General features: G+C 43.1%; 1 protein-coding gene across 1 annotated transcript in view; it reads right to left on the reverse strand.

Moving 5' to 3' along the window:
- Positions 1 to 13,381: 13,381 nt before the first annotated feature.
- Positions 13,382 to 16,254, reverse strand: part of LOC126195785 (atherin-like) — a 45,628-nt gene continuing 42,755 nt past the window's right edge. Inside the window, exon 5 of the mRNA XM_049934419.1 lies at positions 13,382 to 13,560. Coding sequence (XP_049790376.1) covers positions 13,382 to 13,560 — 179 coding nt within the window. The remainder of the gene's footprint in view (positions 13,561 to 16,254) is intronic.

Genomic DNA, 16,254 nt, shown 5'->3' on the forward strand with positions numbered 1-16,254 from the left:
AGGTCAAAGCAGACCAGAAAGATATGCAGGAGGTCAAAGGCAGCAAAGAAGTAGATGCTGTGATTCTAAGAGTAGCTGTAATTCCTCATTGTTGGCTTTGAGAATGCAAATGTTCCACTGGAGAAGATTCATGGCAGGAAAAGAGGGAAAAATGAAAGGATTTCACCTCAGTGGCTGCCCAGTACCAGCCTTCGCAGACACTTCACTTCAATAGGGCACAGAGGCTGGAGGATCCTGTGCCATGTGATCTACAGAGGTGTCAGCACACTCACTGGGTCTGCCTGCAGATTCCAGGGCACAAAAACTGTAGCTGGTGAGGACCGGCGGAATGGTGGTTGGCTGGGTGATTGTACCATTCGGCGAAACCGCCGAAGATCTGTGGGTCAGGGAAGGAAAATATTGTCTGATTTTTAGGACCTTTGCAATTGGCAGTTGAAGAGACAGATGCTTATTTTCTAGAGGGACATAAGAAGTCTTCGCAGCAGTGTTTTTGTTCTGCCAGAAGCAGGGGATTTTACTAGCGAGGGCGAAAATTTATTGCCTTCGTACCCAGCTGGAAGAGATGATGTGGATGCTACCACGATACTGGGTGATTTGGTAACTGCAGTGCTGTATTTGAGGTTACAATTCTGCGTGGCCATGTCATTCGTGGAACGAGGCCTAGCAAGAGTGGTACTGTAAATTCCAGATGGTAAAGTGCTGGGCTTTCGATTAGCCAAAAGCATCAGAGAGACAGTAACGTACTTTTCAGCCAGATCTGGAAAGCCTGCTCATCGAAATACACAGGACATGCTGAGGATGAGGCAACATGGCCTCTCTCAAAATTATTACAGCAGGGAGGAGGCCAACATCTATACTGCCAGTAACACTTGGCAAATTTACAGGACATTCGAGTGTGGTTGTAGCGTTGACACCAGTGGCACTGCATCAGGTTTGGAATATACAGTCAGACTGTGATGACTTCATAGTCTTTGATATTTGATTGAAACATTACTCGATCGAAAGTGAGAAAGATGGAGCGTAGGAATTAAGGTGGTGTCAACCGACTTCATTACGTGATGACTGTAGTGACGTCAGTTTTGGTTTCCCCCTCAGTCAGATCATTGGGCAACCAAGTGTATATAACATCACATGAAGAATTCAGCTTTCAATGGGCCTCAACACTAACAGGATAGCTGTGGAGGAAAGAAGCTATAAGCAGTTGTTGGGCTTCAAAATCGCTATTGATTTCAAAAAGCGAAGTCCCATAAGATTTCACAGGGCCACCAATTGCATCTACACCTTTATGAATAGTAAATGGACTTATCATAGCAAATGCTTGACCTCCTCAAGTAGATGATACCATGAAGAACTGAGGTGCACCTGGGAGAGTTTGAATCTTTCGCCTCATTCCATTTACGTTTAGTGGACAGAAACAGATGATTGCGAGGAAATCCCCTTGATCGCCAGTGTGACGGCGTGCTCCTTCCAACTGTGGGCCCCTTCCAGAATGGGACACACCCTCCTTAGGTGATTGTTCAAACCTCAGGTCATGCCTCCCAAACTCCTGACGGGGACAAACTGACAGTTTGGGAAAGTAACAGCTCAGGCAGTCACCCCTCCCTGGCCCTGGTCTATGCTAGGGGATACGTGTGAGCCCTACTTGTCGACCTGGTGCTGGGAATTACATATTACCCAGTCATCTGTTATGCATCAGATGCATGGGCTGGCCTTTGAGAATGCAGAAGAAGACAGGAAATTCAAACGCCGAAGTGGAGGACAGGTATAAGATGGAGAATGAAGAAAGAGAGATGAGACTGTTGAGGGACCATTCTGATGTCAGACTATCGAAACATCAGAATACATTCCCAAAAATACCCCAGACAAGTTCCTCAAGGGAGGAGAAAAAGGAACAGCAGAAAGACATGGAAGGTGCAGATGCTTCAAAGGCTGTGGCCTCATGGTGGTAGGCAAGCATAAAGACACCAGAGAGAGATGGGGCCCCTGGGGGAAAGTACACCTTAGGGCACATAGGTTGAGACAGTCCAGCAAAATGACTACCACCATCAAAAGGTAATCACAACGACAGTGGTGCAGATCCACACAACAGGACATTGGGGCAAGTCAGTCAGGTATGGCCAATGTGGAGCCAGCATGGAGGACCTCCACTGATTTGGTAACTCCTTTATCATAGTTTGATTGGTGAAATCAGAGTGAGTTATTCTGCATTACAGATGCCTAAGAGTTTATGGTGTAATATTGACCGAAGGTCTGTTTCCTGAATGGTTTTCGAGAGAGGGCTTTTACTGGTAGCCAGTTTCACTGATCATAGAGTTCAATCCCCAGGGTCCCTACGTGGCCCAGGTGCCAGAAGATATTCACTGAGCATCCACATTGGTGAAGTGTGCATACAGCGAAACGTGGATAGCAACGAGTAAGGGCTGGAGAGGGTAACACTGTTCGAGAGCTTGCTAACTGCTTGAGGAGTGACTGCAGATGAGAAAGGACTCAAGTGCAGTAACAGATGGCTACCAAATATACAGTGAAAACACTACAGCCATCTGACAAGCAGACCAGTTCGCTATGTCCTGCATGAGTACAAGTAAAGCCTACATAACCAGCAACCATCGAGCCATCAGTGTAGACTGCTTCTGAGCCCTAGGATGCGCAAAAGGATGGAGAAAAATTGGTGGCAGAGGGCCTCAGGCTGAACTGAGTCTTAAGAACCTTGTTATATGTCAAGAAGCTGTGGCTGTGGGATGCACCACGAAGATGTGTCAGTGGCCTTGGAGGAGAGGTTGTAGAGGAAACAACTGGACTTCAGAGAGGGGAACGGGACACACATTGTGATCATAATCCCAAATCGGGGCCGCCATTGTATGAAATTGATTTTATATTTGGGAAGAGAAGACGGTAGTTTGGATACTTGTGGGAACTGTGAGCATGTGTAGCTTACTAGTCAAGCTGTTATTGGCGCCTGATCTGCAATGGAGATACGCCAGTCTCAATTCACAGTGCTAGTTCGAAAGGCTCTGTCCAAAGTCTAACCCTGCAGTTTATCAGATCCAGTATCCGCAATGCTGAGAGCAATGCCAAACTGTATGCCACATTCCCATCAAGACAGAACTGTATGGCGGCTTTGTAAAGCTGCAGAAGGGTAGTGCGAACTGCACTCCAGCTGGTGTTACTGAGACATTGAAATGTATTACGGCGCAGAAAGCACTTTCGCTTAGGCTGGTGAAGATGGGAAATTGCTCGCAACTGTGCATCTCAGACCAGTCCTAGAAAGCGGGAAGTCTCTACCACAATGAGTAGCTGCTCTTCGAGGTAAAGTTCTGGTCATGGGTGAATAGAACGACATCAACAAAATTGCATGGTGTGAGTCTTGGCAGCTGAAAAATCGAAAGCGATGGGTGAGGCCACGTGCCTCCACCTTTCATATGGCGCCTTGCAGTCTACGTTCAGCGATATCCACAGTAGAGGAGCAATAGTGGAGGCAAAAGTTATCAGCATTTAAAGATAGTTATGCTGAGGACCACACAGCTGCTGCTAGACCCCTGTCTACTAGAAAGAGAGACTCAATACCCAGCCCTGTGGGACCCTATTCTCTTGGATATGGGGGTAGTGTGGGAGGCACCAACTCTAATCCAGAAGTATGGTGCAATAAGTTCTAGATAAAAATAGGGAGCAGAACCAGGGGACCTCATTTGTTCAACGTAGAGAGGATGTGGCGTTGCCATGGGATGTCATAAGCATATTGCAGGTCGAAGAAGACGGCTATAAGCCGTTTGGGTGGCAGACTCCAGGTAAACCTGATCAGTAATGGAATGGCTTTTGTGGAAGTCATCTTGGGACAGAGCTAGAAGAAATCGATACCCAAGGAGCCAACATAGCTGATAACTCACAATGCTTTCAAGCAGCTTCCAGAACATTGGTGAAACAAACTGGGTGATGAGTGTCAATCTCTAAAGGGTGCTTGCCCGGGTTCAGTGTTGGCATGATGATGCTTTCTGGCCATTGCGGTGAGAACTCTCACCCTGTCTTAAGATGCAGTTCAAGGTGGCAAAGCTATGACGCTACAATCCACTTTAAGTGCTTCATTATTAGGTTGTGGATGGCTCCAAGCAGCGTGTAGTAGAAAATAACTGCTTTCATTTCACCTGCTGTTTCAATGTAAACGGCAGGTTAGTAAGTCTCAGATGCTGAGCTTCCAGCATAATTCAGAGCAAAATGTTCAGCAAAGGCGTCTGTATCAGTGTAGACAGCAGTATTCAAGGTAATACCAGGAACATCTGCAGGTGTTTTATCTCTAGAAACTTCTCGTCTTTGTCCAAACCTGCAAAGGAGAGGTGCAGTATATAGTACATGGTCCAATGGTTGGAACATAACATTCCCAGCTTTCTCACATCCATTTTATTAAGTGGCGGAACCAGGCACGGAGCCACTTAAAGGTAATGAGGTGCTCCATCGATAGTAGACGATCATGGCATTGGGGAGCCCACCTACGATCTGTTTGGTACCTGGTGATCAAGATATTTTATTCCAATGGGGTGGGCCAAAAAAACTAGTGGTTGCTTGCTATACCAGCTGCCAAGCAAGTGACTGTAGTTGTACTCTTAGACTCCATCATCAGTATCTTCGTGCAGTAGGGGGCCAAGTGCGACAGGCAATCTGGGTAGGCGTCCACTGGAGCGACAGGAAGATTTGAAAGTGGTCTACCACACAGGTCAATGGGGACTCTTCAGTAGATGGACAGGAAAAGACAAGGGCTGCAGATGGAAAGGACAATGTCGAAGTTCCATGAACCACACTGAAGAGTGTGGGGGTACCGCCAACGTTAAAGTTCTGCCAGTAGATTTTCTATGTCCTTAATGCAGCGGCCACTGATGATGATAGTAGTTACACTCCACGAAGGGTTACGTGCGTTGATATCACCCTAGATTGGTATAGGAGTGGAGAACTGAAAACCAATATGAACCGTATGTTTCGTGACACTTCACCATCGGAAGGAAGGTAAACATTGCAGATGGTAACTTTCTGAAGTATCCTTACCGAAACAGCCATTGCCTCCAAAGGTGTACTAAGATGCAGAACTTCGCTATATAGTTCTAGAACATATGTGCCAACTCTGCCCGACACCCTTTCATAGCCAACAAGAGTATTATAATATCTTTGGTATTCATGTTGTTGGAAACAGTCTTCTTTAGTGGGAATGTAACGGCAAATCCTACAATTTATTTAAAAAACCGTTACCGCCATATTTATTAATGTAGAAATCTAAAATTTTTATGGGTAAAGCAAAAAAGCTGCGTTTTAACCGAAAAATACAAAATATGTAGGGTTAATACGAAGGTTGAATGAAAGGTAATGCCTCCACCTTCGTTAATTGGGTTTGGATGGGAATATTTTAATAAATCAAGCGCAGAAATAAACCTTAGAATGTTGTCTTTAATTACCGATAAGCACTTTCCACATAATCCTCAGGTAAATTGGAGACATTTCTGCCAACGATGAACAAGTTTTCTGAAGCTGTCTCCGAAGAAGTCGATACTTTCCACAACCACAGCCTCTCAGTTCCCTCGTCTTCATCAGAAGCATAATGTTGTCTCTGCAGGACATTATCAGGAACAGATAGAAGTCAGGCGGTGCTAAATCTGGACTGTGTGGAGGATGCTTTTGAAACTGATTGCTGTCACAGGATGTCCTACACTGTCACCCAGGTACATGTTCCACCTCAACGTCTTTGAACTTACTCGTCCAACGACGCACAGTACTCAAAACAATCACCATAAACTGCTTTCATTCTGATGAATCTCCTTTGGGGTGACACCTTCTGCTGTCAAAAATTCAATGACTGTACGTTGCTTAAAAGGAATTGAGCGACCTTCTGCGCAGGGTTCCATACTTTACACTGTAACAACAACCGTTCAATGCTGAGGCTTCCGCCAACCGGAGTTGTAGAGAAGAGGCTACGGAACAAGCCAGTACCTGCCGCATACAAATGCTGCCAACTGTTTAGTTACGAAGGTGGATACATTACTTTTCAGTCAACCCTCTTATTTATCCAGAAATTTGAATTTAATTTGTCTTTTATAAAAAGCCGTAACTCAAATCATGCAATTAATCTGATAGTTTTATTGTGTCCTGAGAAGGCTGTAAGACCACTGAACTACAGTTATTAATTTATTGTACAAATTGTGTCATTAATAGAGGTTTAATTTTGTACATCCAAAATTAACTTTTTTCTGCATATAATCATCTAATAATCAGAATGTCATTGCAGGATCTCATATTTTTCAGTTCCACAGAGACAGCAACACGTTGCGAACAGTTCCTGAAAATTTCGTAGCATTAGCCCATATACATTGAGAAAGGCTTCCAATAACTTCAAAATTTGGAAGAGAGAAAATGGGATTAAAAGATTTTCTCCTCTTACTTTTACATGTAATAAGCTTACCTCATCCTCCAGGTTTTTCTTTTCTCCTTTTCGAATCTGCCTGGTCTATATTTTCAGGTAAGACGCTGACCGTTAGCTTTCTTGACCCTGCTCTCGTCGATGGTGTAAAATGCTTTTGTTGTAAACACACGAGGATCTATATGAACTCTCAACACTTCAATTTCCGTTATTTTAATATAAAAGTGCATTATAGACATCTATTATGAGTACTTCAAACCCACAGAATGTCCTTTTTGAACATCTAATCCAAATTAAATTGAGACTCGTTTGCATTTTGCCTCTTTCCGTGAAGACACTTCCCCAATAAATGAGGATTTGCAAGAAACCTGAAAGTGGATTAATTGCATTCAAAACATGTTCTGGTAATGAGTTTATGTAAAGACTTCTCATTTCTGTTGTTGAACTTACACCAATAGTCTTTCGGACACAGACTGTGCATTTGTATTTGGCCAGTGCATAGTTCGTGGAAAAAAAATTGCTCAAGCAGCAGGCATCATTGCCTCTAAATTGTGTTCGTTTTTCCTGATAGCTCTTCCATAAAACAAAGAAAATCAGTTTCTTTCAGAGTAAGGCTGCCTTCACCTAGTGGTTTTCCATCCTCAAGCACTTCACCTTTCTTCTCTTTCAGCAAGCGACGAAGCCTACCAAGAAGCCTCTTGTGGATGTGGCAAACATTTCAACTTTTCTATTGTTGTACGAATTTTTATCTGTTACAGCTTTGAACAAAGAGGAGTACCCATTACGGAGGTATTTACTGTATGTAACACCATACAGGTCCTCATATCTGGAGAACTGCAGCAGCCTCTGTGCCCCCACTTGAGCCACTAAGTCTTAGAGCATGCTACTGAATGCTTTTCTTGCCACAGTTTCTTACCATCTTCATCGTTGTAGACTTTCGTTGTTATGGCTGTCTATAAGAACGACAAAATATTAATATTGCTTATTTTATTATACTGTTTAGTTAAAACAGCTCTTTTGCTTTACACATGCAAAATTTTACATTTTTACATTAATAAATATGGCTGTAATGATTTTTAAACAAATGTTAACATTTACCGTTACATCCCCCTCCCCTTAATAATTTAAAGGCATTTCTAAACCTGCTATCAATATAAAATTCACACAACAGATTAAACTGTGTTTATCAAGGAAGTATTTTTGAAAAATTGATCTTTTGGACCAAAATCTATTGCATCCTTTTAAGGGCAATGAAGTCAGGTGATGTGTTTGAAAGATGTCTTAGTTCTGCCAGGTGTTGCAAGAAACCACTACAACTGCACTGGAGGATGATGCACAGCGAGACCATGAAAGGACCAAGGAGGCAGTTTATAAGCTAGGGTCACCTGGTGCCACTGGTTGAGGGGTTAAGGGAGAGACACAGGTTGTGTGTTCCATTGCACAGTACGATGCAGGGTCTCAAGCGCCGCCAGAATCTCCACCTCGGCCACAGGAATGGAATAGGTGGCATGTGTTTTCCTGGGGGTCAGCGGGAACTAATCCTTTGAGAACTTTTCCTTATCTTTCCTCTGCTTAGAGGATTAGATGATTGCGAGGGATTCTCTGCGTCAGTTTCAGTTAATGGTGATTATCGCAAAGCCCTGACTGGTATCTAGTTGTAGACTGGCAGAAGCCTTGAGGAAGTATGTCCAAGGACACCTTCTTGGCAAGAGGCAGGAGGAACGTGATTTGTTTGACTGGGAAGTGGTAACATGTCTCCAGCGAATGGGAGGCCAATGCTCCGAAAGTAGATGTGGACAAAGTAGCAGGAGTAGAGTCCCCAACCACAAGGCGAGCAGGCTTAGTCAAGCCACCCTGAGGGCCAATATAGAAGATTTAAAGTGCAGGAGTACTGTCACCAAAGCGCTCGACATTGTCAGAGCTACAGCACGGACTGGGTGCAACTGCTCATACTACTACATAGCTTCTTGTTAAGTTAGTTTGTCCGAAGTCTTACGTTCTTTCACTTTCGTCTCTTTCTGTAAATTGTGCAATCTGGTAGGCAGGGATAATGGTTCTTCTACAGTTGGCTCAGATGGGGTAAGGGACGCAAGGAGTGTTCACATGCACATCTACAGATGGGACTAGGGTGTACTGCAGAGATGTGCCCATATTTCAAGCACTTTAAGCACCGCACGAGGACAGGGAGGGGGGGGGGGGCTGAGCATACCATTTGACATATTGGTATACCATCACCTTTATCATTTCAGGCAATGAATCGCCCAGCAAGGCGAAGATAAAGGCAAAGGTAGCAACCTGTTTGTCCTTTGGTTTCTATGGACACGATGGACAAAGTGTACACCCTGTTGCTTCAAGTTGGTCCGTAGCTTATCACCAGACTGCAAAAGCAGGGCTCTGAAAAATGATCCCCTGAACGATATTTAGAGTATTATGGGAAGTGACAGTCACCATTATGTCACCCAACTTGTTACAAGCGAGCCACGCCCATAACGGGGCAGGGGATGCTGATTTGATCAAAGCTAAGCCACTTCATTTTAGAGATGGCTGCCACCCTTCGAAACTTGTCTAATATTTCCACAAAAAATAGGGGCTTTGTGTTCAGGAAGCAATCCCTATCAGTCCATGTTCAAACTAAGTATTTTGGGGGGGGGGGGGGAGTATTTCTGTGCTTGCCACTTAGTCCCATGTTCCTGCCATAGGATATCCATCTAGTTTAACATTTTAGGTTAGATTATCTGCATTAAACGAGAACTTTCCTTCTATAGAGACTGCTGGGGCTGTATGGGCACCAGTGGGAGAACTTTATTTATGGCTCATCCGCCATGGTGCCACCCACTCTGAATGGGAGATTTCATGGACGCCAGACACCCTCAGTAATGGCTAACTTACCACCGTTTGTCAGAGTCGCACGCCCTAGCCACAACAGGCGCACACACTGCCACATATGGAGAGTTTTCAGCTCAGGCACCAACAATGCGATTGGTGCCTGGTTCGAGGGCTGCCACTAGCCAGGTAATTTACGATTGCTCCCCACAACAGGACAGCTAATGTGCTGGGTTTTCGGTGTATTACTCTATTAAAGGGAAGGATGCAAAGATATTTACCGCGTCTTTTTAATGAAACGTTGTCGGAAGTGTGAACTCGTGCCCCAAATCATACACCAAGTCCAAGCAGAGTCTGCACCAAGGAAACCATCTGATGGAAAGTCAGGGGCAAAGGGTAGTTTATGCTTAAACTTGCGACACAGAAAGGAAGTAAGGCTGTACACATCCATAAGGGAAAAACAAGAAAAGGAATGAGCAAGTTGGGAGGGCATCTATGAACGCACACTGGTAACATTATCAGGAAAACTGATTCTCAGAAGGTTAACTGCAAAAAGATGGGTAAACATTTACTTTTTTCTCAAGAAACCCACAAAAAGTACCTAAGATGCTCTGTCCAGTGTATGGGGAGTTTGTGTATGAATTACATGCCAATGTTCCAGTGATTTCTGGGAAATCTGAGTGATAACATTTTTTTGCCACCAATTTGTTCAGCATTGTTCATGTTTGTAATAGTTGAAATATTATTAATGTGTTCAGTGAAAGTACCAGTTAATAGCTGCAAAGTACAACTTGTGGGTGGCGTGGCTGATTATAAATGTGCCCTTAACTTTCAATATATGGCTTTACGTGTGTACAGTTTGTGAAGTGTGGAACGAACATGCTGTCTTGCAGTACTGGAGAAAGTTACCTCTTGCTGGAGCCTTCTGGCAGAGGTTGCTCCTCCTCCATCGGCTCGGAGCTGCTTGCGTCGCCTGCCTGCTGCCTTGGCTGCTGTTGCAGGAACTGCGCCAGTGGCGGAAACTTCTTTGCGAAGCACCGCTCCTGCTCTACATCCATGGGCTCCTCCTGCCCTTCTGGAGAAGTCACAGCTGGGTGGACGCCTGGCTCCATCACACTTGTGCCTGAAACGAGGTTCCCACCTGGGTAGGCTATTCCAATTAAGGCAGATGCTAACACGTGAGAGTAGTAGCCGACCATCCGTTTATTACGCCATACTTACAAAACGCTACCCACTTACAGGGGAATAGAAAACTGGTAGAAGTCTACCTTGGGGGAAGATCTGTTTGGGCTTCAGACAAATGTAGGAACACACTAGGTGATGCTGAGACTACAGCTGTTTAGAATATAGGGTAAAGAAATATATGCCTGTCTGAAGAGGTATCTTGGCAGTATCACTGGAGTACATTACAACAGGAACTAAAGAGGCAGGGAAGGAGAAGTTCTGTACAAGTTTTATAGAAACCAGACCTTAGTTGTATGAATCTAAGGACATGACGGTGAATCAGTGGGACAAAGTTGTAGCCTACCACCGATCTTGTTCAGGCTGTACATTATGTAATCAATAAACGAAGCCCAACAAATCTGGAGAGGGAATTATGTTCAGAAACAAATAACTGAGGTTTACTGATAGCACCGGCATTATATCAGCTGGCAAAGGCCTTTAAAGAGCAGTATAGCGGCATTTTTAAGATGAACAGGAACCAAACAAACAAGGGTTGATGACTATATACACACAGACCAAACTATTTTGGCCAAACCAGTATATGTCTAGATGCCACGCTGTAAATTGTGTCATGACATTTCCTTCCATTTACTTGGAAATTTCACTAATTTTTTGTTGGCCTTTAGCCCATCCGCTGTGTTACTGATGAGTTATGTTGCCAAATACAAGGCCAGTCATAATAAACAACGAAACAGCCACTGAAGAAGGGAAGAGCTTTTTCATGGAGGACTGAAAACGATGGAGGAAAATTTACTTTGACAAACCCGGAAACTTAAGTGGCGTGTATCAACAGAGTTAAAGCAACCTGAGGAAAAAGCAAAAATTTGGAAGAACAGGAGATAAAGTTCTGAGCAAATATAAAAAGTTACAGCAGCTTAAAAAAGAAATAGGTAGTGCAATATAGACAGATGAAGGAAAATAAAACCTAGCGAAACAAAAGCTACTGGGAAGAAAGCAGGAAAGACCTTTTATGTGCATCTCTTTAGTCCAAAGAAAATTAAAAAACAGCCTTGAGTAAATATATACAATGTCCATCAGCTTCTTACAGCCCGCATAACACCATGAATGTAAATAGTTGTGAACAAGGGAAATGGGAGGTAGTCTAAATGACATCGTGGTGTTGAGTCAGTGCAGCAGCAAGCAGCTTTCAGACCAGTGTCACGCTGACAGATTTCCTCCATTCAACAGTATTTGCCGTTGATATAGGTGACAACGATTTTAACTGCGACATGACGCCGGGTAAAGTAGCGACAAAGTGGAAACTGCCAATGCTTGCGACAAAAATGAGCTTTTTAGTGTTGTTGCAACTAGCATATGACAAGATGAATTGTCATTCTGAGATTAAATATGCCCACTAAAATGATGGAATGCAATTATTACACCACAACAGGAACTAAAGTGGCAGGGAAGGAGAAGTTATGTACAAGTTGTATAGAAACCAGACCTTAGGCCAGGGAACTATTGTTACACACGAAACTTCAGGATTATTGTTGTGCTCTTCAAGCCAAAGACTGGTTTGATACAGCACTCCAAGCTACTCTATCCTGTGCAAGCCTCTTCATCTTGGAAGAACTATGGCAACTTACATCCTCTGAATCTGCTTACTGTATTCATCTTCTGGCCTCATGATTTCACCCCCACACTGACCTACAATACTAAATTGCTGATCCCTTTATGTCTCGATGTGCTCTGTCAACTGATCCCTTCTAGCCAGGTTGTGCCACAATTTTTTCTCCCCTATTCTGTTCATTAATTCATCTATCCATCTGACCTGTAGTCTTCTGTAGCACCACATTGGAAAAGACTCAATTCTATTCTTGTCTGAACTGTTTATCGGCCATGTTTCCGCTCCATAAATGACTACACTCCATACAAACATTTGCAGAAAGGGCTTCCTGACAAATTTATTCTTTATGCCAGATTTCTCTTATTCAGAAATCCTATTCTTGCCATTGTCTGTCTACATAGGCCATCGTGAGTTAATCTACTGCACAACTAGCAAAAGTCATCTATTTTGTGTCATTTCATAATCTAATTCCCTCAGAATCACGTCATTTAATTCGAGTACATTCCATTATCCTTATTTTGCTTTGTTGATTATCTCATATCCTTACAAGACAATGTCCATTCTGTTAAACTACTCGTCCATGTGCTTTGCTGTATTTGACAAAGTATCATTGGCAAACCTCAAAGTTTCTATTTCTTCTCCCTTGACTAATACCTACTTAAATTGTTTGTTTACTGCTGAATATAGAGATTGAGTAACATTGGGTATAGGCTACAACCCTGTCTCACTCCCTTCTGAATCACTGCTTCCCTTCGTGCCCCTCGACTCAATGCCGTCTGGTCCCTGTACAAATTGTGAGTAGCCTTCACTCCCTGTATTTTACCCCTGCTACCTTTAGAATTTGAGCGAGTATTCCAGTGCACATTGTGAAAAGGTTTTTCTGACTCTTTAAGTACTATAAACGTAGGTTTGCCTTTCCTTAAAGTATATGCTAAGAGAAGTTGTAGGGTCAGTACTGCCTCGCGTGTTCCTACATTTCTCTGGAATGCAAATATTCCCAGGTCGGCTTCTACAATATATTCTCTCCTCCTGCAAAAAAAAAAAAAATTGTGTTAGTACTTGGCACCCATAACTTATTAAGCTGATAGTTCAATAATATTCGCTCCAGTCTGGATCTGCTGTCTTTAGAATTTTAATTATTACATTCTTCCTGAATGTCTGACGGTATTCCGCCTGTATCCTATCTACCCTAATGTTTGTAGCATGTTTCAGCTTTGTCGCTAATAATTAACACTAATTTACAAAATAAAGGAAGCAAGTGATTGTACCGTTGAAAAAATGCTGTTATTAGCTAGTTATCCAAATGAACGACTGGAATGATATTTAAGGCATTATGGCATACGGACGGAAGTACAGTAAGCCTGGAATTTGCTTCACAGCAGGCGGTGTAGACAGCCTAGTGTGGCCCGCGACAACTGCAGCTGCAAGGAACCAGCACCCTCGGCCCATTCCACAGCGACAGCGACAGCCACAGGTGGGAGCTTCATCCCAGTGTGGCGCTTCGCCTCCAGTTCACATCCCTTACTCTTGTTCCCGTCGCGACAGGAAACAACTTCATCGGAGAGAATCGCCTGGTGAGTGATTAACCAGAGCCCGTGTCACCCTATCCAAGCGCCGCCGTAAGGTTGCTTGGCGGTGCCCAATTCTTGGCCAGCACTTCGCATCGCCGAAGCAATCACACGGCCTAAGGTCTGGAGCAAATTATCTGGTGGCTAAATGCCTGTTTCAGGCGCAAATGTTTGGTGCAGTAACAGTTTCTCGGCGTGCAGGAACGGCTTGTCTTTGCCGCTTTCTCTTGGGGGGTACATCTGCAGTATTCAGAAGGCGGTTTGAAGTTAAACTGCAGTCGGGGGCCTCCACCGCGTGGCTGGCTCCGAGATCTGGCCATGTCTGGAGCCTCGTTTGGGTAGCGTAGCTAGCGTTCAGGGAATACAGCGCTGTTACTAAGTAGAGGAAAGGTGCCTAATATGACACTTTTGTAACTCCATTTAAAAGACCTAAAATTAAGTGCAATTTTATTTTTTATGATGTTAATATCTTGCAGTGTTTAATTTTATCATACAATTATCGTACTTGCAATAATAATATTTCAGAGTAGTATATACATCACAAACAAGGCATTTCGTAGAAATGAGATCAAGGTTTCCTAATATGAGACCGTAATAATATTTTTCTTTAATTATTTTATTACAGAATATGAACATGAATATACAATTTTTACATGTTCATTCAATTCTGTTATCCTTCACTCATTTCACACTACTCAGGTTTATATTTACGACATCCTCGGCAAACAAAATTGTCTTCTGTGACATCGCAATCTTCATGAGCCCAGCGATAACACTTCGTCCACTGTGCCCATGTCTCCTCGTGTTTGCATTCAGAAAAGCGCCCAGTACAGAACAGACACGCTGCGTCATCGTCGTCACTGCTGCCTGAATCCCCACTGTCCTCAAGATGGACATCGGATGCCGAGTCACTAGACGATTCTTCTGCTGTCAGCATGGCGATGAATTGAAAATTCATGTTCCCTAAAGATGTTTCTGTTGCATGGGATGAGACCTGTTTTTCTGAAAGCATTCACAGATGCTTCCATTGTTGCTGCTCGGTTGTAAGCTGCCCAAAATAACCTGTCTATTAATAATGGGGTTATAACACGACCTGGGCTACTTGCCAACCACGTTTCTATCTCTTGGGCATAGTAGGTTTTCAAAGGCCCCATAAATCCAACGTAAAGTGGCTGCATTTTATGCGTTGTGTGAGGTGGCAAACATACAACATGAACATTGTTTTCACGTGCTTTATCTATCGCATCGAGATTCTTTGTGTGGGAATAATGCCCATCAAGAATTAAAATTACAGGGTCATTTGAAGATGGCTTTACATGACTCACAAAATGATCAAACCACTGAGTAAAAATGTGAATTTGTATCCAGCTACTTAGATGACAAGCTGATATTGATCCTGCAGGTGCACTGTCCATAAATTCCTGCTTCATATTCTTCCTTGGGAAGACGATTAGTGGTGGAACATAAGTGCTAGTTGCGTTCATACACGTTACAACTGTGATGAGGTTTCCCCTTTCTGCTGAAGTCAAGGCAGCAACTTGTCTCTTCCCTTTCATAGCAATAACCTTGCTGTGTTTGTGCTGCTCAGACGTCACCCCAGTTTCCTCAACATTTAAGACTCGATGCGGGTCATGGTTCACTTCAGGTAGCACAGACCCGTAAATGTCAAAATCTCCGCAGATTTTCTGGAGTGAAAATTTTCACTCTTGCTGCTGCAAGACCCTGAGGAGTTCTCATTTATAAAATGGGATGTCTCTTATGGAAAGCTCGGAGCCATTTCTTTCCTGCTGAAGCCTTTTCCGAACTGAAGGGATTCTTCAGCCTGTTCGTGACAGCTAACTGGAAGGCCGTGCTTCGTATGTCCTTACATTTAAAATCATAAAATCGCTCTTCCATTGCAAGGTAGTATTTCACTAGTTCATCTTCAAGTTTAGATGAGAGAAAAGGCCTTCTGCCAAGATTAACACCAACCATCTTCTCGAGTGTACGAGTTTTATCCTTCACATACCTTTCCAAACTACGTTTTGGTACAGCAAAAACTTTTCAGGCTGTTAAATACCCCATCTCGCCTTTTCTCTCACATGTAATGGCACGAACCATGGCGGCTTTATCCCACGTTTTCCTTTTAGGTGCTAATGCCATCTACAAAGAATAAATACAATTAGACGTACTTCTTAAAGGACTTCAACTTTATGATTTTACTTGTTAGATTATTTTTTTATAAGTACAGTGAACAGAGTAATAGTGATCAACTTCTGAGCAAAATACTGCCTTGTAAGAAAGTTCCAAAAAACATTCCAATTTCTGATCATAAGACTAGTGAAAGCAATCCCTGTTTATGATAATTTAATCGAATTAAAATAAACGCAGTTGCCAGAATTTTACTACAGTAGATGATAAAATATTGTTATCTCATGATAGTATTGCGTAAACTGCATATAACAAATCGTGAGAGAACGAGTTCCCCCAATATGCGACAGGTATCGTAATATGCGACACTGTCGCGTATTTGGATCCCCATACTATCGCATATTAGGAATTTCGCCATCTTACGCTAAGAGTCACGCACTTGCTAACAACGTTCGTTGGAAAATGAACTTAATTGTCAATGATTATAGGTAATACCGTCACAAATAACAATAAAAGTACAGTAATATCCACTCACCTTTAAGCTGAAA

This window comes from Schistocerca nitens, chromosome 7, assembly GCF_023898315.1.
Source record: "Schistocerca nitens isolate TAMUIC-IGC-003100 chromosome 7, iqSchNite1.1, whole genome shotgun sequence".
Taxonomy (NCBI): domain Eukaryota; kingdom Metazoa; phylum Arthropoda; class Insecta; order Orthoptera; family Acrididae; genus Schistocerca; species Schistocerca nitens.